Source organism: Saccopteryx bilineata, chromosome 1 (genome assembly GCF_036850765.1).
Source record: "Saccopteryx bilineata isolate mSacBil1 chromosome 1, mSacBil1_pri_phased_curated, whole genome shotgun sequence".
Taxonomy (NCBI): domain Eukaryota; kingdom Metazoa; phylum Chordata; class Mammalia; order Chiroptera; family Emballonuridae; genus Saccopteryx; species Saccopteryx bilineata.
This window is the reverse complement of record NC_089490.1, coordinates 81,438,601-81,460,588: the sequence shown is the minus strand read 5'-3', so window position 1 is coordinate 81,460,588 and position 21,988 is coordinate 81,438,601. Positions and strand designations below refer to the sequence as shown.

Below are 21,988 nucleotides of genomic sequence, written 5' to 3'. Positions count from 1 at the left end.
CAGGTGACGCTGCTAGGTGATGGTGGGAGTGGTGGTGGCAGCTGGCCTGTATTTGTCCCTTGCTCTGTGCCGGGAGCTTTGCCCCAATGGGCTCTCATCCTGGCTGTGGACAGAACACAGGCTTCTCCTGCAGGGCTGGCGGTGGTCGGTGAGCTGGCACGCAGGGCCTGGGTGTCCTTCTCCCTCCGCAGTGAAGTCAGGCCTGCAGCTTTGGAGAACTCTCCTTCCTGGAGGCCAGTCGTCGGGTCACAATGCTTGGAAGGTTTGAGACCATATAGTCTGATGGAGAGCAGATGATAGCGTTTGGATGCCAGGGACAGAGGAGCCATCTCACTGCGTTGTGCAGAAAGCCACCCAGAGAGCTCATGGATGGTCAGCCTGGGGCTCCCTCTGATGTGTGGAGTTTCACAGGTGGTTTCACTTTGGGATGAATGTGTTTTGTCTGTAAAGCCAGCACCCTGCACCACCCATCAGTGCGACCACAGTGCCAGGGCTGAGCCTTGGGTGCTCAGAGCCGGGGGCTTGGTGGGGGAGGCGGTGTTCTCTGAGCATGTCACCAGAGGTTTTCCTACAGCATGAGCACTCTTACCTTTGTGCTGCTGACGATGTGGCCCCAGTGGGTTCAAGAGGATCCAGTTGCCCCCTATTTCTGAGCTGTTGTGATGCAGCCTGGCTGTGGAATCATTTTCCTTGGCTGGCATTTTGAGCAATGATCTTCCCCAGGAGAAACTAATGTATTCCCCCATGTATAAGATGCACCTTGATTTTGGGGCCCGAAATTTGAAAAACAATGTATTACATAAAGTTATTGAACTCAAGTTATATTCATCATAAAATTCATACAACTCATCACTGTCAAAACTCCCATCCATTAGCTTATCCTCATCTGTGTCTGATGACAAATCACTGTCTCTTCAACAATGAGTGCAAAACAAGTGCAAAAAAGCAGAAAATGCAAGTAAAAAATCTATATAAGACGCACCCAGTTTTTAGACCCCAAATTTTTTGAAAAAGGGTGCATCTTATGCATGGGAAATAGGGTTATTGTCAGGATTTAAGCCAAAGGGTCTTTGGGGACAGTGGGGTGCTAAAGCACATACCCTGTTGTGCAGATGAGATGGTAGAGGCCTGTCCCACGAGGGGAAGGGACACCCTGAAAAGTTAGGAGGACCACTGGTTCATGTTGAATGCATATGTCACTGCCACATGCCTTTTGTGGGTGTCAGGAGAGTGGTTTGACTTACTGTGGGGATGTGCTAGTAAGTACTCAGTTTAAAGAGGGGGGCATTCGATCAGCTGATTGTCCACAAACCATCCATTTTCTTGGGGTTGCATTTGTGTGTGGATGTGGTTTCTGGGTCCTTGTCATTCCCTCTGGGCTTTAAGGATGTGTGTGAACTTGAATGGCAAATGCTAGCTGAAGTCAGTGGTCCTCCGGGTATAGCAGTTTTCGACAGTCCTTGTCTTAGTTTAAAGAGCCCCACCCATGTGGCACTCTGTATTATGGGGGTGGTCGTTATTCCAGATCTCTAGCCTTCTGTATCCTTCTTTCGGGTGGGGAAGTGGGGGCATGAGGCTGCATACCCCTCCCCCTTTTCTATTTCTCTTTCTAGAGTGACAGCTGAGGCTCACAGGTCTGTCTGTGTCAGGTTGGGTGGGCGGGCTGGGTCCTGGCAGCAGCCTGGCCTTCTGCACTCTCAGCCTGCATAATAGCACGGCTCTTCTCTCTGGTGACGGCACGACCTTCCCTTTGGTTGGCACTTTAGCTTTCTTCCCAAGAGAGATGCAGAAAAACCACCAAGGCCTTGAGCATCCTGCTCTGGCCTGATAAATCCACTTTCCGGGGTGGCTGTGAGTAAGGGGGGGATGGTCTTTGTGCCTTGCATCAGTGAGGTATTCAGAGCCATGGCGGGCTGTCTAGGAGACATGCCTTCGGAGGGCTGCAGGACCAAGGGCTGGAGTATCAGACGAACAAGAGAGACCGACAGAACCAAGCCAATGAAACAACAAACCAGATCTTCAGAAGAATGTTTTAGGTGAAAGAGAAACAAGAAATCAAAGTTCTTTAGGCAGGAGGGATTTTTCATTCCTGTTTTAGCTCTTATGTGGACAAGCAAGATGACAGCCATACATTTTCCTCCTTTCGGTTAGTTCTATTCCAGGCAAGACTTTGATGAAGAAACAGCAGCCGTTGTTTCTAAGGAAGCCTGGAGAACCTGCGGTAAGCGTCATTTCTGTACACAATCAGGACTCCAGTGCGGCGCTCTGAGACCGACCCACATGCGCGGCTCCCATGGGCAGCCTCCCAGCGCAGCTTTGGGCGTAGGCTCGGGCATCGCTCATTCCCGCCTCACTGTGAGTGCCTAACTCCTGTTGTGTGCCAGCCCATAATTTGTGCAAGGCTGTTCTGTGGTGACAGTTTTGCACTGCTTGGTTTGGGAAACCTGGCGCAGCCCTGAGGGTGTCTCTGTGGGTGTTGTCCTTGTGGGGCAGAAGCTGTGACTTCTCAGGTGGGGAGGAATAGTCAAAATGGCTTGCCACTGAAGCCATCTTGTCGTGCAGACACTACTGAATGGAGGCTAGCAGATACGGGTGTAGCAGTCAGAATGTGCGGGAGGCACGTAGGCTTGTCTCCTGTGTGCAGGCTCAACCCCAGGTGCCAGGCCAGTGCTCACACACACAGTGTACACACACATGCACGCACACCTGCATACACATGTATGCACACATTCACACTCACACACAGATGTGTGTGCACATGCACACATGTACACACGTGAACACACACCCACGCAGATCAGACTGTTCAGTTAGTGTGAGCAGTTTGTCTGTGGTCTCCTGAGAGGACAGGCCCTGGCAGGGGGCTGGGAGTCTGAGGTTCTTGCACTCGGCCCAGCTTTAAACCTCAGTGAGTGGTGAGGAGTGGAAGTCATCACTTCATCTGATGTCCTGAGTGCAGGTGAACGCTCTGAGCTGGCCCTGAGGGTCAGTCAGCATGGGGGCCCGAGTGGAGGTTCGTGTGGCCAGAGAAGTGACGTCCAAATGGTGGTGGCCCATGTCTCGTGGACTGTGTAAGCCGTTGGAAGGATGTTGGTTTTTAATGTGGAGGACAGAGGGGTCTAAAGAGAGGGCTAACGGGGCTTCAGTTGCAAAAGGTCACATGGGGAACGTGCAGAGCACAGATTTGGGGGAGAAGCCAGGTAGATTGAGGGAGACTGGTTAGGTCATTGGGTCATGGAGCCAATCCAGGTGGGACATGATGCAGGGGACTTGTAGCGGGGCAGGTGCCGTGGGTGATTGGTTTTGACTGTTTAGAAGTAGACCCGGGGAGGTGTGTGATAGATTGGGTGAAGGTGAGAGGGAGGCTGGCAGAGGGTGGCCCCACGGTTTGCCCTCACCAACGGGAAGGATGGACTAGCACTGCCTGAGGCGCGGTGGTGGGAGGCCCTGGCTCCTCAGGGCCGGCAGGAGCTCAGTCTTGGATGTGAACTGTTCAGTGGCCTCTTAGACATCCCAAGCATCCAGTGGTGCTCTTTGCTGTCTGCTCCTGAGGGGGCGGTTGATGGGGGCCCTCTTCTAAGTCCTTGTGTCCATCATGAAATGCAGGACTGTTCCCCAGAGCAGGTGACAGGGGAGGCATTGTGGCCTCCTAGCTCCCTCTTTCCTGCTCAGGGTTTGAGCTTCTGTTCTTCATTTCCTGCATGGGTTCAGTGACATGGTGGCAGGAAGCTTTGAGGACCAAGGGGACAAGAGTGGTGGCAGCTCTTCTTCACTGTAGACATGCACAGTGGCAGAGGCTATCCCTGTGAGTGCTGCTAAAGCAGAGGGGAGCACCTGCCATACCCCTGCATCTTCTGGGTGCTGCATGCACGGAAGAGCTGGAGCAGCACAGTGCCCCCCCAGTTGGGGTGACTTGCTGTGCTACTCCCTGGTCTGCACGTGGACACTTAGTTCTGCTGCTCTCTCGGGAGGTGTATCCGGGGAGTGTGAGCCCGTGTGGATATTGTGGCACAGACAGCCTTTCACACTGCCTGGATGCAGCCCGGGCCTGCCTGCCATGGGCTTCCCTGCCTTGGACTCACCATGTGCAGAACGGACAGGACTGGCAGCCCTTCATCTCTCCGCGAGGCTGCTAACTGTGCATGCACCGCTCTGTAAAGTCTTTGAGCTGAAACCATAGTGTATGCGGACTTTATTATTGCAGCTCTAACGGTATTAATATTTAAATCATCACTGTGGCAATAACAGCACACTATTTTGCCAAGACAACACAAAGCCCCTTCTGAATAACATTCTGAAATGATATCATTTTGAGGGGCTGGCTGCAATGACTAAGTTAGGGCCTTCATAGTGGGCGTCATGGTTCATGTATTACGTATTTCCAAAGAGTTATCAAGGGGGTACTGTGTGGCCCAGGCAGAGTAGGAACAGCAGGACAGAGAGCGACTGAGTGGCAGGATTGACAGGGTTGCATTGTCCTTGGGTAGCACTGGCACCAGCCTTTGATGCTGACTTTGCACTTGCAGAGCTTGGCTTTGTGCTAACGTGTCGTCAGGGCTCGGTGCGTCCAGCTGCTGTCCAGTCGTGGCGGAGATGTGCAGTCGGTAAGCCTTTTGGTGTGATGGGTCGCCTTTCCTTTCAGAGCCACATGGAATGCATAAACCTGATCTGCGGCCAGTGGAGTCTGTGTTGCTCGGGACAGAAGGCTCCATTGCGTCTTCATGCGGTGGGCAGTGTCCTTCCTCTTGGTGTCATGCTGCAGCCCTGGGGACTGCAGGTGCTGACCAGAGGCTGTGGTGTGTCTACCTGCTCATCTGTCCCATGGACATTTTCCCATGCCTTCTCTGGATGGACACAGGCTAGGCCCTGGGCTCTGGGTTCCTGGAGTGCCCCCAAGGACTCTGCTGTCTGGGAGCAGATTACAGGGCCCACCTTCACGGAGAGATGCAGTGTTTGCTGTGGGCCCATGAGTGGTGGGCCTGTGGAGGACCACGGGGGAGGAGGAGTGGGTCAGGCACGGCAGAGGGGAAGCACACTGCGAGGCTTGGCTGTGACCATGATGGGCTCATGCTGGTGAGTGCAGGGGCTGGGTACGGACAGGCCAGAGGGACTGGGCTGGAGGGCTTGGTTTGTTGGTGGGCACTGAGGGGCACTATGGGAGAACAGTTTTAGTTAGGCGAGCAAGAGGGTTATAATTTTACATTGCTGTTTATCATTCAAGGCCTGAGTCATTGGATTCTTTCCTCCATGAAGCCTTCCTAAGCCTCCCGTCTAGTCCGGGTGGACTTTCCCTCCTTGGAAGCCAGCCTGCTGTGGCCTCTGTCTCCACCCAGCCTCAGCTAGCACCTCTTAGGTGCAATGAGAGAGAGGGTGGGGAGATAGGAAAGGAGAGAGATGAGAAGCATCAACTCATAGTTGTATCACTTTAGTTGTTTATTGATTGCTTCTCAGATATGCTTTGACTGGGCGGCTGCAGCTGAGCCAGTGACCCCCTTGCCCAAGCCAGCGACTTTGGGCTTCAAGCCAGTGACCTTGGGATCATGTTGATGATCCAACACTCAAGCTGTGCTCAAGGTGGTAAGCCTACACTCGAGCCGAATGAGCTCGTGCTCAAGCCAGCAACCTCAGGATTTCGAACCTGGGACTTCACCAGTCAGACAAAACCTCAATTCATTAATTCACTGATATGCACTGAGCACAACCCAATCAAGGAAACCTTCCACATGCTAAGTGCAGTGCCTGGTGCCATGCAGCTCACCTGTCAGGCATCATGCTACTTAACCCCACCCAAGCTGCTCTCACTGATTTTGGATGTGAAAAGATAAACCCAGCAAGGCCACAGGACATGTGCAAAGTCACACAGCCTGTGGACAGCTTGGCAGGAATGGAGCGCAGACCCGTCTGCTGGAATCTAATGCCCATCTACGCCCTACCATGGTGACGGCATTCTAACAAGACTAGGCTGAGCTCAGCCTGACCCTAGAGCTTCTGCAGAGTCTGAGTCCTCTGAGCAGTGGTGAGAACGCAGACTGGAACCAAGCAATCGGGGCTCGGCCACTGCCTGGCTGAGTGTCATTGAGCAAACCAGTCCACGTCCTTAACCCCCAGGTTTTTCACCTGTGAACTGTGACACATAACACCATCTCTTCCTCAAGGTGACTGACAGGACTAGGCACATGCAGAACCAAGCTGAACAAAGTGCCTGATACAAGGAAAGATTCAGTACCTGTTAATATTGAAATGGGTGAACTTCCCAGGGCACTCCACCGAATTCTAAGAAGTGAAGTGAAAATAGTATGACAGCAGACTCCCCACAGAGACTACTCAGGACAGAGACGATGGAGTGACATCACTGATACTAGGGAAAGAACACTGCCAGCCCAGAGTTCTATTGTCAGTGACAATGACTGTCGTGGAGAAAAGTGAAATAGACACTTTTTCAGACAAACAAAAGCTACATTACTAGAAATGCTAAAAAAAAAATTATTTGAGCAAAAGGAAGTATGTTCGGTAAGAAACACACACATGTACACAAATGAGGAAACAGACAACATTAAAAGTGAAGGTAAATAGGAGAGGCATTTTTCCTTATTTATAATTTCTTTAAAAAATAACTATTACTGAGCAATCAGAGGAACTGGGGCTCTGGAGAAATATCCCCCCCCAAACACATGATCTTGGGGGATGTTGGGGATCCAGATGCTGACTGATAGGATGCCTAGTGGCCACAGCTAAAACAGTTTGAGCCACAAAACAGACAGTCACCTCTGGACTGTCACCTCTGAGGTGGCTTTGCATTGGGTGTCTCTCCCAGGTCTCTCAGGAAGAATGAATGAGTGTTAACACAGTTACTTGATTATAATGTAGTTGCACTTAGGCACTTGATTGTGTAACATATTGTGGTTACATAAAATACTTGGTATATTGTAGTTATACTGTATATGGCAGTATAGTGGTGTAGTTATCACAAAGGGGAAGAAAGGACTGTATGAGGAGTATTTAATAGGCTGTGGTCTGCTAGATATTCAGCAAGTCCCCCAGGCTTGCTGAACCCCCACCCCCATATGAAATGGCACTAGTCCCATGAGAGCTGGGTGTGTCACATGCAGTCTGGCCTGTGGCATGTGGGTGGTGATGGATAAGGCAGAAGACCACAGTCAGTCTTTGGTCCTGCCTGTCATTATTACCAATTCTCAAGTGTCAGTGCCTAGGAGACGAGCTGTCTTCTGTCGTCTCTGCATCTGCCGCAGCCTCAGGCTCCGGGCGGAGGGTGGGAAGGCCAGAAGCTGGGACGCTGAGCTCTGTGCTGGAGCAGGAGACAGGATTCAGAGCAACTGAATGTGGTCAGGCATTAATGTCTTCATTCATTTGGACCAGAGTGAAACGGGTCATCTACCCATTAGGGATCTAATTGAAGATAATATTGTGCAATGTAATGCAGTAGTTTCTTCACATTTTTTTGCATAAATTAGCAAAATGTCTCTGAATGTCATGTGCGATTGGAGTGGAGATGACTGAAGTCCAGTGAAGGGGAAGTGGACACCACTGGAAAGCCAAGGGGGTTTCTGGTCAGCTTTGGCAGTGAAGGGGTTCTCGTAGCATCTTACTGAACCATGAAATGTTATATATAACCCATGTCAGGAGCAATTAAACTGATTGATAATTAAGAAAGTTAATAGTTGAATAATAAGATGCGGCTCTTGACAGCTATTTTTTTCTCATTTTGGAAGCATATTTTACGAGTCTAATAACAGTGTGAAGGAGAGTTGTGGAGTCTGTTGTGTAATTACGTGCTGCTGGTGTGATACTCAGTCTTGTGTATGTGGTGTGTTCCTTATAAAGAATGAAAAATACCAATTACAATTTTTTTGACTTATTATGAAAGTAGTTTGTTAATTTTGACTTACTCCAAGCAGGGTTAATTAGCACATATTGATATATTTGATTCAAAGCACACTAATGTGTAGTTGAATTAGAAAGGTCAAACAAAATGAATTATTTTCTGGCCACCTCAGAATGGAATCATGATTCCTGTTATCCCTCATGCTTATGTGAGGAGGTGGCTTCATGCTGACCAGAGGTCAGGCTTCGACTGGCCACTGCTGCCCTTGGTGCCATTGGGGCGGCATGGACTCTGGAAATAGCTGGCGCCGCTCTCATGCCACGGGCAGTGTTCATCTTTCAGGACTGTTTCTTAACATTTGTGAAGAGCAGGTAGATAGTTAAATTCTTTCTGGGAGTAAGCAGAGATGTTACAAAGATGGAACATAAATGACAAACTAAAAAAAACAAAAAAAAACAAACCACTCTAGCTTCCCAAGTAATGAAAATGCAAATTAAACCAATAACACAGGTTCTATTTTTGTCTATCAAATTAGCAAAGATTAGAAAAGATAATACATACTTGCTTTTCAGGTGGGGAGAGATTGACACCCTGTGATCTCGGTGCAGCACCCCTTCTGGAGAGCACTCTGGTGCTGATGGGAAGGCGCCATGCCTCCCGTCTTGAGGGTGTGTCACGTGGTTGGGGGGTCCTCACATAGGCCAGCCCAGTGTCCAGCACAGGGGAGATTTACACCGGTGTGGTGCGTTGATTTCCAAGCAGCCTTAAACACGATTTCATAAAAAATTCTTCTCTAGTATGTGACAGTAGCCAGGCTATAAATGAGAATAATGGGATGTAAGCCTTCATCTGTAGTCTCAGTTCTGGTTTATTAAAAATTTGTGTATGAATGTGATGGGCTAAATCCCTTCTCCCCCACACACCCAATTCAGTGTTCAGGTCTCACCCCTGTGCCTCAGAGGTGACTGTATTTGGGTCGTGACAGAGATGGTTAAGTACGAGAGGTCATGAGGGTGGATCCTCATCCGGTCTGACTGGGGTGCACCTGAGAATAGGCGATCAGGACACAGACACACAGAGGGGCGCCGTGTGAGGACACAGGAAGAACACGGCCATCCACATGCTGAGGAGAGAGGCCTCAGGAGGAGCAGTCAGCCCAGCCTCCGGACCGTGGAGAAATGCGCTTGTAGTTTCAGCCGCCACCCTGTTGGTCTACCCTGGCCCCGAGCAGCCTCTTACAGTGAGGACACCGGGATATTACTTGCGTCTTTATAGTATGTCTCTCTTCTGTACTTTCTGCCGTTCTTGTCATTTACAGGACTCTTGCCTCTCTGTCTGTAGAAAGGCTGGAATAAACAGGCAGAAGAAGGCTCTTTTCTTTGGGGATCAGCCTGTTACCCCTCCATCGAGGAGTTTGCACTGAAGTTGTTTGATTCTCAGGGTGTGACCTTGGGGAACATGTGGAGGTCGTCGTAGTCTAGGGGTGGTCCATGCAGCATTAGTGACTATAGGAGACAGTGTGGGTGGCCCAGGGGTGCAAGGGAGGGACCTGCGGCCTTGCTGAGGTGCTCCTCAGTTTTCTGATGGAACTGCGACGAGAAAACCACCTCCAGTCCTCTGTTGCTGGTGTGTCCTGGAGCAAGACCTGGCCTGTTCAAGTCCCAGAAGAAGGTGTGAGTTGGGCAGGGCCTGCAAGGTCAGGCTGCGTGGTCAGTGGAGGCCTTGCTCTAACCCCATGGGGAACCACGAGGGCTCAGTGGTTGGTGTCATGTGGGGTCTCTGCCTTCCAGCCAGCTGTCATGCCTCTGCAGGCACCAAATGCTGGGCTCGAGGGGACCCAGTCAAAGCACCCTCCTCTTTACCTGCACATAGTTTAGAGATAAAGCCTGTACATTCAGAGGCCTTAGTAGCACCTGGAATGCTGGTCGGCCAGGCAGGAGGATGAGGCTCAGTAGGGACCCCAGAATGGGGACAGGCAGCCCACTGAGCTCAGCAGGTCATCCTGCAGGGAGAGGCTGCCCTGGGGGAGGCCAGAAAGGAGGCTATTCTAGTATGAAAAGGAGCAACTGCCCGGCTCAGCACACCCCTTCCTGTGGCCCAGAGACCAGCTTGTGTCCCCCAGGAGAGGCACAGTCATCACTAGTGAGGTATGGGAAAGCAGCTCAGACCAGGGCCATGGGCGGCTCTGTTTGTAGAAGGGACTCTCTGGGCACACAGAGGATGGATTGGAGGAGGACACTCAGGACCTTGTGTCTAGCCCCTGACTATGGTAGACCTCCTGCAAAGGGCACCCACATCCCCTGCATACGGTGGGGGTGGGCCTGCATCCCAGTTTGGGGACAGTGTCCCAGAGTGGCAGAGAAATGCTGGGCAGGAAGGGTTCAGGGGCTCCTGGAGCAGAGTGACAGCTAGGTTAGGAGCCCTGAGGCAGTGGCGCAGTGCTGTGCTCTTCTCAGTGAGTCCTGAGAGAGTGCACAGGCCAAGGGCACTGCACTTCCCTTTCTGTTCTTGCCTGCCGCCTCCCTTGTGTGCTGGCCGCTTCCTGGGGGTGGTGTGGACTCAGCATCTCACACTGACAAGTCCCTTTGGTTCCTGTGGCTGGGGTCTAAAAGCTGGCTGCCCCATTCCCCAGTGCTAGCCTTGCAGCACAGCCCCTGCTCAGCACCTCCCTGCCCCGTGTCCCACTGCAGCAGCATCTTAGTCTGGTCCATCTTATAGTAGTGTCCCCATCTGCCATCACACGGCGGGGACAGGGCTGCTGGTGGGCAGGGTCTCTCCACTTGGGTGGTGTTCTTGAAGGCAGAGACTGTCGTTGTTCATTCAGAATCTGTCCTTCAGCCCACCTGCTTGGTCTCTGCAGGACCTGGGATTAGCTCCACATGTCGGCAGTGGGCTCTCTGGCCCCCAGGCTGGTGGGCTCGTCCCCAGGCTGCCAGAGCAGGTCTTCTTGGGTTCCATATGCAGTGGGCTTTGCAGCTCCTCAACAGTTACCGCTGGGTCTTTGCCGTGTCTGTGGACACACTGAGCTTGAGGGGAGGAAGCATTTACTCCTAGAGACAAGAGCCCTCCCTGCTGGATGCCCTGCAGGTGCTGCTGCGTCCTCCTGGCTTCCTGGGAGACAGCGGGCTTTCTGGGTGTTGGAGGTCTTTCGGGAGATCCGTGGAAAAAGAATGTGTTTCACGCTGTGTACCATGCCATGCTCATTCTTTTCACCTGACTGAAGTGTGGAGCTTTTCTTTTAATTAAGTATAAAATGAGATAGGTATTGGCTCCCTGAGGCCGCTTTGGGGGCAAACTTGTGTCCCCACTGTCCACCCTGATAGCGCAGTGAAGCAGAGCATTTGCTGTTGTTTCTCACACTCACGTGGAGGTCCTGGCCTGAACTTGCCAGCCCCCGCGGCGGGAAACACAAACCACAGGCCCCGGAACTGCATGTGAGTTAGGCGTTTGTTCGGGCCCCACGGCCCCTGTGAGCTCCCAGCCAGCAGGGTGGGGGCAGCAGGAGCAGGTGGGGTATGCAGGTGGTGGGCTGGAGTGAGGGGCTGTGGGAGAGGGGCATCCATGGAGGCCTGTCTGGACCCCGGCACAGTGCTGACAGGCTTGTGGAGGACGGGGCCCGACAGCCAGACCTCTGGGGCTGGAAGATGGTGGGACTGCAGAGAGCAGGCCAGCAGGGGCATCTCTGTCCTAGCCTTGGCCTGCTTGCCGCTTCAGTGCTGTGTGTTCTGTGGGTCCTGGGTCTGTGAGGCTTGCAGGAGCCCAGCTGTCACCCTGTTGCCACACAGTAGGCAGGGAGAGGCTAGAGGGCAAGGCCCAGGGACTCCCTCACTCCTCCCTCTGCCCTTGCCATCAGCTCTGGCATCCCTGAGCTCATTTGACACTGTCTGGTTAGGTCAGAGAGAACCAGGACTCCTCCCTGCCACTGCCCCACCCCTGTTCTGTTGAGGAAGCTGGCCGCAGTACATTTGCTCAAGTCAGTGCATTGGTTCTTTGCTGTGTTTGTATATTATGGGTTTTTTGGCACCTTTGGGTGTCAGCATGAGTTTAGGCTTGTCTGACTCCACTCATTCTAATGACTGGTGATACTGGCTTTGATTTCAGTGGGCCCCCTAGGCCTTTGTGCTGAATTACTTGAGTTAGCCTTTTCAGCACTGTCCCCCACCTCTTCTGGGACCACTGAAAGTCTCCAGTTTGTCAACAGGGTCCCTTTGAGGTATTCCGCCCCAAACAGCCCAGCTGCTTTCACAGTGCCTAGTTCCTTAGTGGACGGTGGCCGAGCGGAAGTCTGTTCTTGCTCTGGTGCAGTGGCAGCTGGCCGCTGATGACCCTGCAGAAGAGGCTTGGGGCCTGAGCTGTCATGTCTAGTCGAGCTGAGTTTCTTCTCGCCGGCCTCCAGCAGCAAAGCCTGCTCCTTGGCTCTCCTCCTGTCAGCAGTGGCATGCTCTGTATTGTCCTTGCAAACGTCATGTGTGGGGTGCTGGGTTGATCCAGGTCTAGAAATCTGTCAGATACTTGGTTCAGTGACCTTCCACCTGACCTGAAGTGTGTAGGAGCAGGGAGCCCTGTATTGGCACCTCGTGCACAGTGTGAAGACAGAGCATATCCAGGCCTCCAAGCGTGAAGAGAATCCATGTACCAGCCCGATCTTTGGGCGCAGGGGCCCAGTGCAGCATGGCCTCTGCTTCGCCCTGAGGCTTCCTTTGTTTCCTGCGTTATTAGCGTGCGCTGGTTAGTGGTCCTTTTTATCTCAGGTAGCCTCAGTATTGACTTCTCATTTCCTGACTCCCTGTGAGTAAACACAGACATTCATTATTCCAGTGCACTGAAACAGACATTTTAAAAACTGTAAAGGATTGCAGAAAATGTGGCATATGAATGTCAAGTATCAGCTGAGGGCTTTTGAAATTCTGCTTCCAAATTCAAGTTGAACAATTACTTTGGGTTCATATTTGGGTTCTGCCACAGCCAACGCATGGAGCCCTTCAGCTCATGAAGCATTCCCGTGTGATTTTACATCTGTGTTACATTTAGCTTTTCAAGTTGCTCTAGGCCCCTGCTCAGAGCACACACCCATGTAAAACAAGTACAGAGACCTCTCAGCAGCTTGTAGTTACAGCGTCAGTGATGTTTCCGTATTTCTGCTTGCCTCAAAATATTCCATGCCCACATCCTTAACTTTGCATATTGTAACCTCAGCACAGATGTAACAGAAAAGAAACTCAGAGTCATTTCCTTGGGTAGTTTTGTCCACAGGAGCTCAGAAGACTCTCAACAGAGCCCTCATTCAGTGACCTTTTTACACCCTGGACACTGGGGACCGCAGGCACTCTCTAGTGCTGAGCCTCCTGCAGCAACACGTGGACTGGAGCATGTCACACGTGGCAGTGTTTGGGAGAATGTTTCCTTCAATCTGCACGAATTCTTGTTGACTGTGGCACTGTTTGCGTTATTAGCAGAAGCCGGTTAGACTGGACATGTCTTACATTCAGCAGTAATCTGGAGAGATTGGGGCTCCATTCTCTCCGTTCCTCATAGAACGTCTTGGCATAATGTACACTGTGTCCTGCTTCTAATCGTTTGTGCGGCTGCTTCTCCCTCCTGGGCTGTAAGCTCTTTGACGGTGGTCTGTTCACTCCCCGGGCACTGCTGTGTGCCAGGCGTCCTGGGGTGCTGGGGACGTGGGCGCTGAGGAGGGTACAGTGCTGCCCTTGGGGAACTATCATTGTAGTAGGGGCAGAGCCCTCCTGGGATGCTGGGGACGTGGGCGCTGAGGAGAGTATGGTGTTGCCCTTGGGGAGTTGTTATTGTAATGGGGGGCAGAGCCCTCCTGGGACGCTGGGGACGTGGGCGCTGAGGAGAGTATGGTGTTGCCCTTGGGGAGCTGTTATTGTAATGGGGGCAGAGCCCTCCTGGGACGCTGGGGACGTGGGCGCTGAGGAGGGTATGTTGCTGTCCTTGGGGAGCTCTCACTGTAATGGCGGGATAGAGCAGAGAAGTGAAAACATAGTATGTAGTGTCTCATCTGGTGACATGTGTTATGGAGGAAACAGTGGGACAGTGTGGTACACTGGTCTTCCATCTTCCATCCTTGGCAACTCGTGGTGCAGAGCCTGGCATGTCATGGTGTGAAACTGATCTAGTCTCTGGCAATCTTGACCAACTCAAGGAGCATCAGAGGTGGTGCCCAAACTCTGCATGTGTCCCTCGGCAGCAGTTGAGGTATAGAGACTCTTATCTGGGGGCATCTTCCCTGCCTGTCCACAGGGCCACCTCAGATCAGACTTCTCTATGTCCCTGCCTTATGCATGCAGATGTCAGTGTGATGTTACCCTGATGCACAAGTGGCCCAAGGGCTTCCTCTGTTTTCTGGAAGGGACCCAGCCCCAAACCTGGTGCCCAGGCCATCACGATCCTCACGGCTTCCTCCTCCCCGAGCAGTGCGATGCCCCGTGTAGCCACCTGGATCTTGGTTTCACAGGCCTTTCCTCAGCTCATCTTCTTTCCATTGCTGTGCACTGGCTCTGCGTCCTCTGAGGCTCAGCTTGAATGCTGCACCTCCCATGCTCATGCCGATTGCTCTTCTGAGCCTGCCCAAGTCCCTTGTCACACAGCTCACGCTGCACGTGGCTGGATCTTTATTTACAGACATGGCCGTGTGAGTTGCATTGCACTCTGAATAAATCTGGTCAACAAATGTTATAAATAAGCAGACCGAGAAATGGAGGAATGAGTCAGTGAGACACTGGACAGGTGAGGGCACAGGTCCTCTCTCCTGTGGGACCTCACAGGTCCTTTTTCTCATCTGTGCTATTCTCCCAGCCCTACATTTTTTTTTTTTTTTTTTTTGCACATTAAAGTGCTTGATACATGCTATTAGAATCAATCAGTTTTTCAACAAATAGCATTTCTATTAAGGAAAACTGCGCACAGCCATGTTAAACATCAAAGATCTGGTCAAGCCAAAAGACTGTTATGAAATTAAGGTTTTTTTTCTTTTGCAAAAGTGACATGATAAGAACAAAGATCATTACAGATACAGAACTTTCCCTTCAGTCTGTGCAGCCTCACTCCACTGTCTGGGTGTTGGCAGAGCTCTTCTGTGTGGACTCAGACACCAGTATTATTGTACAAGCAGTGCCCCCTTCCTGCATGACTGTCCTCTTCCTGTGTGCTTTGCCTTCCCCACAAAGCACAGCGTTTTGTGAGGTTGGAGTCCCCTTGGGGTGGTGGTGGAACAGGAAGTGGCATGGGTAGTTTGTGACAGAAGTTTGGTCCTTGTCATTTGGGGTGTCTCATAGGAGGATGCTGATAGTTGGGTATGGCCAAATCCTGCCATCTTGTTCGGTCGACAGAGTGCACAGTCCTGGTTTTGCCCTTGATTTGTGACTGTTGTCCGCTGACCTGTCGACTGATGGAGCGCCTGTGTCTGTGGGCTTTCAACCTTGCAACAGACTCGGGAACTGTGATGGTGGTATATTCTGCAACTCTGAGTTGGACGTTATTTATATTGGAATTAAACATTCTTGCCACTAAACCAATTTGATCTTCACATTAATTGTTTTTGCTGAGCCAAAGCGTCTTATGAATTTATAGTCTTGAGTTGCGCACTGCTCTCACCTGAGTAGGACTTTTTTCTCTGTGTTGGATCTGGAATCTGCGTAATTAACTTCTGAGATCTCCATCACCAAACTGTCTGGGTTTCAAATTTAAGTCTCCCAAGTTGGGCAGTGCAGGAGATTAGACCATAGAGCCATTCCGGCTTGCTTACGAGGAAGAGAATACATATGATTACCAGTTAAGCTCCTAATTATGCAAAGAGGTTTATTGCTGGTTTTGTGCTGCATAGGTGATTAACATAGTCGTAACAACTGTAGCTGTTTCCTTCTCTCACCCTCCTGCTCACCAGCAAGTGCTGGCTCATTTACCCACAGAGTTGTGCCCTGCAAGGTGGGCGTCTAAGTTTATGTCATGAACAGTGTCCTGGAGTCCTGACTGGATAGCTCAGTGGGTTAGAGCACCCCCAACCCTGAACTGCAGGTGAACAGTGTCCTGGAAACCCTCGAAGTCACAGGCATGTTTTACACTGGAATTCCCCCCATTCTAGGTACCACGCTGCCTGTTTGGTTCACTACAGGGGACTTTGTCTGTGTCAGGCCTCATATTTTTCAGCACCTGTGCACTCCAGGGTGCACCTCCAGCCTGGACTGCCCTGGTGGTGGGAAACGAGCCCTTCTTGGGAGACCCAGAGCTTGGGTGGGCTTGCTCTGGTGACTGGCAGGCTCATTTGTCACATGGTGGGGGAGGGGGACACAAGCCATATTTTGTGCCTGAGGGGTTGTTGATTTCATATACGAAGTTACACTTTTCTAGAGTTGCATCTGCACAGTAGGTTAGTAAGTGGTGGCTCATCCCTCCTGTCCTCCTGTCAGAGACCCTGGTGTCCCACCGTGTCTCAGGGTGTCAGTGAAACCCATATAGAGAGCTCAGGCTATTTTCAGGTGGACCAGGTTTGCACCCTGGCCATGCCCTTCCTGGTGCAGTGCCCACCTACAGGCCCCTGCCTGTCAGATGGGGATCTTACTCTGCAGGGTTTAGGTGAAATGGGCCTGGCACAAGAGGATGCACTTGGAACCTAGAAGCTATGCTCTTGCCTTCATGGTGGCAGCTGTCTGTACTACCTGTAGCTATCCTGAGTGGTCAGCTCTCATACCACAGCATCCTTGATTTTGAGCCCATAAACATGCCCCCCCATTCACCCATCCACCTATCTACTACCTATCCACCTACCCACCTTCTTAACTACTCACCAACTCACCCACCTATTCTTCTACCTATTCATCCACCCATTCACCCTCTTGCCCATCCATCCATCCATCCACCCATCCATCCATCCATCCATCCATCCATCCATCCATCCATCCATCCATCCACCCATCCACCCATCCATCCATCCATCCATCCATCCACCCACCCATCCACCCATCCACCCACCCACCTAAACTACTCAACAACCCACCCACCTATTCCTCTACCTATTCCTCTACCTATTCATCCAGTCATCCACCATCTGTTCTCTTACATACTCACCTAGTCACCGAACTATCCATCTACCCTCACATCCATTTACCTCACATCATCCATCTACCCACCCATCTCTCTATCCACCCATCCATCTCTCCATGCACTCGTCCATCCACCCACCCATCCATCTACCCACCTACTCATCCACCTACCTACCTACTTCTCCATCTGTGTACCTGTCCATCCACCCGTCCTCATCCACTTATTCACCCAGCTACCCATCTATCCATCCATCTATTCACCCATCCAACCATTCATTCATCTACCTACTCGTTCACTCATCCATTTATCCACCCACCCACCCAGCCACATTTATCCATCTATCCACCCACCCACCCACCCACCTACCCACCTACTCCTTCATCTATCCACCTACTCACATCCACTATATATCCACCCACCTCCCTATCCATTTGTCTGTTCACCTACAACCTACACATCCACTCACTTATCTGTCTACCATATTTCCCCATGTATAAGACGCATCTTAATTTTGGGGCCTGAAATTTGGGGGAAAAAATGTATTACATAAAGTTATTGAACTCAAGTGTTTTTTTTTTTTCTAATTTGTTTCCTCTGACAGGATGCAAGACAACCCAGTTTGCTTGAGTTTTAAAAGGATTATTTCCTTTGCCCCACTTGAATGACCAATAAAGACACAAGTCCTACTGGCAAAGTGAAAAGGGGGTATTGAACTCAAGTTTTATTCACCATAAAATTCATACAACTCTTCATCACTGTCAAAAACTCCCATCCAGTCTGACTTGTGGTGGCGCAGTAGATAAAGCGTCGACCTGGAAATGCTGAGGTCGCTGGTTCGAAACCCTGGGCTTGCCTGGTCAAGGCACATATGGGAGTTGATGCTTCCAGCTCCTCCCCCATCTCTCTCTCTCCTCTCTCTCTCTCTCTCTTCTCTCTCTCTCTCTCTCTCTCTCTCTCTCTCTCTCTCTCTCCTCTCTCAAATGAATAAAATAAAAATAAAAATAAAAAATTAAAAAAAAACCTCCCATCCATTAGCTTGACCTCATCTGTATCTGATGACGAATCACTGTCTTCATATCACTGCCTCATCCTCAGTTCATCTATGGCATCTGAAATGCCACACTTCTTAAATGACTTGACAACCACTGTATAAGACGCACCCAGGTTTTAGACCCCAAGTTCTTTGAAAAAGTGTGTGTCTTATACATGGGGACATACAGTACTTATCCATCAGCCATCCACCTACCTACCTATCTACCCACTTACCCAACATTCCATTCATCTATCCATTTAGTCTGTTGGAGTAGTTAGACCTCTACTTGGCCAGTGTTGTTCCCACTTTGTAGGATACTCACAGTGGCCCTCACCCCTGAGCTAGCAGGTGCTCTCACCCTAATCATTCTGACCCCATATGCCCTGCAGTCTTCTCACAACATTTACAAGGGCAGTACCACCAAACTTGGGAACTTTTTCTCTAGGAAGGTTTATCTGTGTTATAAACAAACCATAGTCGTATTATCTCAGTGGTTTAAACAACATTGTGTTTCTTATTGTAAATATAGATGTTCATTGTGAAAAATTCAAGGTCTCTATTTATTCTGGGCCCTTCTGCAGAAAATAAAGAGTGATAGTTTCCCACTGCATCACTCACACCCTGTCCCAGGGGCGGCCACCTTTCTGAGTGATGTTCTCTCTGGGTGTGTACATACAGCATGCAGTGCTGGGGCTTTTGGTGTAAATGGAATTGTTGATAAAGATGGAATTATTTTACAAATTGTTTTTTAAACAAAACATGGCAGGACAGCATTTTCAAAGAATTATTTAAATGATTCCTTAAAGCCTTTCTATTATTGAAGAAGGAAAGTTAGGTTATTTTTAATTGTCAGTTTTTATATCCCATGCCTTCATATTCAGTTGTGGTCCACTTGGCACTTCGGTCTTCTGCCTGGGCTGTGGCATCTCTGTCTCGCCTAGGAACCCCTTGGGCTTGGCCTGTGCTCTTGTTGGCTTCCCTGCCACCCTAAGAGCTCTTTGGGATCTGGCTCATGCCTTCATATCTGTGTGTCCCCATGGTACAGGGCCTGGTGCCTGAAGGGCAGTGGGTAAGGGGCTGGTGCAGCTCCAACACGGATTGTACCTGCCAATGGTTGTGTGTGTTTGTGATGAATGGAGAAAGTAAGACAGACTATACTCAAACTTCTGATGAAATGGGTTGGTTTAGATTCCATTATTTGTCATAATGTGTTTGGCTGAATATCACCTTAGTGTGTCCACAGAAGCGCGTTCTGTGCTGGCTTCCAGGGCCCAGTCAGTCCTGCCTGGCTGAGGAAGGTTGTACACAGGACCAAGTCTGAGGGGCCCACATGTTGCCCACCTCCTGTCGCAGCCACCTGCTTCGGGAGAGGGCGTAGAGTGTCTTCCTGGATTGAGTAGAAAAGAGCTAAGTCCATGTCCCCAAGGCTGGAGGGCAGCACATGAGAGCCCCTGCAATATCTTTACTTAAGCCCTGCAGGCATTGTTACTTAGATCCCTACAACATTGTTACTCAGGCCCCTGGGGCATTGTTATTTAGGGCCTTGCAACATTGTTACTTAGGCCCCTGCAAAGTTGTTACTCAGGCCCCTGGAGCATCTGTTATGTATGTCCCTGTAGTAACATACTTAAGTCCTGCCCCTTATTGACTTTTCTGTCTGCCTTTCTCTTTTCACCTGTGAATTTATCATTTTCACCTTTGAACCCTGGGATTGCCTGGAAGTCCTCAGCTTCCTTGGTTTCCTGTCACTTGTGATATTAGCTGACCAGGTTTTCTTCCTGTAGGATAGCCATCCTGTCCTCTCTCCTGTCACTTGGTGTGGCTGGTGTGTAGGGAGCTAACTCCTATTCAGCGGAGGCTCCTTGCCCACCAGCAACAGCACCAAACTCCTCCGGCCTGCTGCCCAAGGGACTTCCCTGGAGTGCCCTGACCAGGTGTCTTTCCCTCCTGGTGCCCTGCCTGGCTGTTTGACACACGTGTGGGCTGCATGCTCTGGTGGGAAGTGTATACCTTTGGGGTTAGATGGTCTTGAGGTAAAATCAGCTCTGGCTGTTGGCCAATCAGGGTTGTGACTCTGAGGATTCCTCCCAGGCTGCAGTATGAGTGTCCTGGGTCCTGATGGCCGATGACATCTAAATGGTAAAGCCTGTGCTGAACCTACTGGTTTTGCTGTTGGTTGTGCCTGGCCATGACCCTGGGGCGGGGGGTCAGCCCCAGATAGTCTGGGTGTTTTCTGCTCATGGGGACTCCCCTGGCTCTGACTCTGCCACAGCTCTGGGCTTCCAGAGTGTTCTGTGTGCTCTCTCTGTGCCAGCTTCAGGTTGGTGGATGCTTTCTCTGGCCAGATAAGTGTTTCTCTCATCCTGACAGTGAGGGTCATTCTGATTCTATCAGCTTTTCTAAGAGAAATTGATGTGTGAGGGTCTCTTGAGTTAAATGCCATTGCTCCATTACATTGAAGAGTAATGAGTGGCCTTTTGTGAGAAATGACACCTTGAACAGGCCACCCACATTTCCTGGGATGAAATATAAATAATAAGCCAGCTGAATATGAAGAGGAATCACCCAGGCTTCCTGCTGTCTGGGCTTCCTGTGGATCTGGCCTGCTGGTCCCGTTGTTCTGTGCACAAGGGCACTTGAGTTAAGGGATGGCTTTATTTCCCTGTTTACCTTTTATTATTGGCAAGGCAGTATCTTAGAGTGTTGAAGCCCCTTGGAAGGTCCTCTTATTGACATTGACTCAGCTCCCTGACAGTGGAAAGCCCTGGCTGTTCTTGATGGGTGGGTTGTGGGGTTCATTCTGCAGAAACTGTCTTCCCAGTGAGGTGGTTGCTGCTGTGAGAAGGCGGCCATTTATACCACGTCTGTGAACTTGATCTTGCAGCAGAAAGGCACTGTGATGGTGGGTGAAACCTGGCACCAGGGCCTTCCCAGCATGTGCCTGGGAGATTCTGAGTCGGAGCCCACGTTTGTAATCTAGGGAGATAACCCCTCCCACTGAGGCTGCCTTGTCGGGCCCCCAGGCAGGGCCTGTAACCCCTTCTCACCCCACCCTCCCCACCTTCCTATCCCAGTGACTCTCTTGACACCTTAACAGTTATGTTTTCAGTTTTAAAGATGTTTTCCTTGCAATGATGCCATGCACATTTGCAAAATAAAATGAAAGCAAATAAAATAAAAAAATAGGACACACAGTTTTTCAGGCACTTATGAGTATTATGCTGGGTGACAGCAGTTCTGTGAGGACCTAAAACTGGTTTGTTCAGATGTCTGATGAGCCATTTCAATTAGGCATCTGTTTTGCACTTTAAAACTTTGAAGTTATGTTTCCTCATTTAGGCGTTTTATACTTGAGGGAAGGAAAGGCTGTGGGACCCCATAGCCTACTCTTTTCTTTCAGACATCTGTGTTAACTGCTTTCTTGGGTCTTTGCTTATTATATAGGAGGAGGAGGGTTTACTTGCCGTGGTTTGGAACTTCTGACCTTAGAAACAGGTTTTTAGAGAAATTATTACTAAATGGATATGTAAATATTATAGAAACAGAATTTTAAAAATATTACAGAAAACTTTCAGATCTCTGTTAGGAATAAGTAATATGTTTTAGGTTCTCTCTTACTAGAATATGGAATGCCTGAGAAGCAGTCATTTACAATATGTTAGGTTAATTAATTAGAGGATTCAGAATATTAATTACCTGCATCTGATTAGGTATTAAAACTGAGAACCATTAAGTGATGAGGTGGAAGAGACACGAGGCATCTCAGAGCGTGAGGAGGAGACCTGGGGTGACAGCAGAGCACAGACTGCCCCCATATCTGCCCCCTCCCGGTCGTGTCTCTGGGCTAACCTCAGTGTCTCTCCCTTGCTCCACAGAGGAGGAGGACATGGATGTCGCTGACGTGTCCTGTGTGCCCGCTGACGTGCTGCGCAATGTGGAGGCCGACACGTACTGGTGCATGAGCAAGCTACTGGACGGCATCCAGGTGAGCCCCTGAGGTCTCGGCTCAGCCACCTGTCTGCAGCTGGGGTAGTGCACGCCCCTCGGGT

The 21,988-nt window shown here is 50.4% G+C and overlaps 1 protein-coding gene and 1 non-coding gene across 2 annotated transcripts in view; one reads left to right on the top strand and one right to left on the bottom strand.

Moving 5' to 3' along the window:
• The window catches only part of TBC1D22A (TBC1 domain family member 22A), a 216,143-nt gene that overhangs the window by 108,808 nt on the left and 85,347 nt on the right, over window positions 1–21,988 (top strand). Inside the window, exon 9 of the mRNA XM_066255142.1 lies at window positions 21,815–21,924. Within this exon, the coding sequence (XP_066111239.1) occupies window positions 21,815–21,924 (110 nt within the window). The remainder of the gene's footprint in view (window positions 1–21,814; window positions 21,925–21,988) is intronic.
• LOC136321276 (small nucleolar RNA SNORA27) lies at window positions 17,490–17,614 on the bottom strand. Its single transcript, XR_010728546.1, has one exon. It is a non-coding gene; the product is annotated as a small nucleolar RNA SNORA27 (small nucleolar RNA).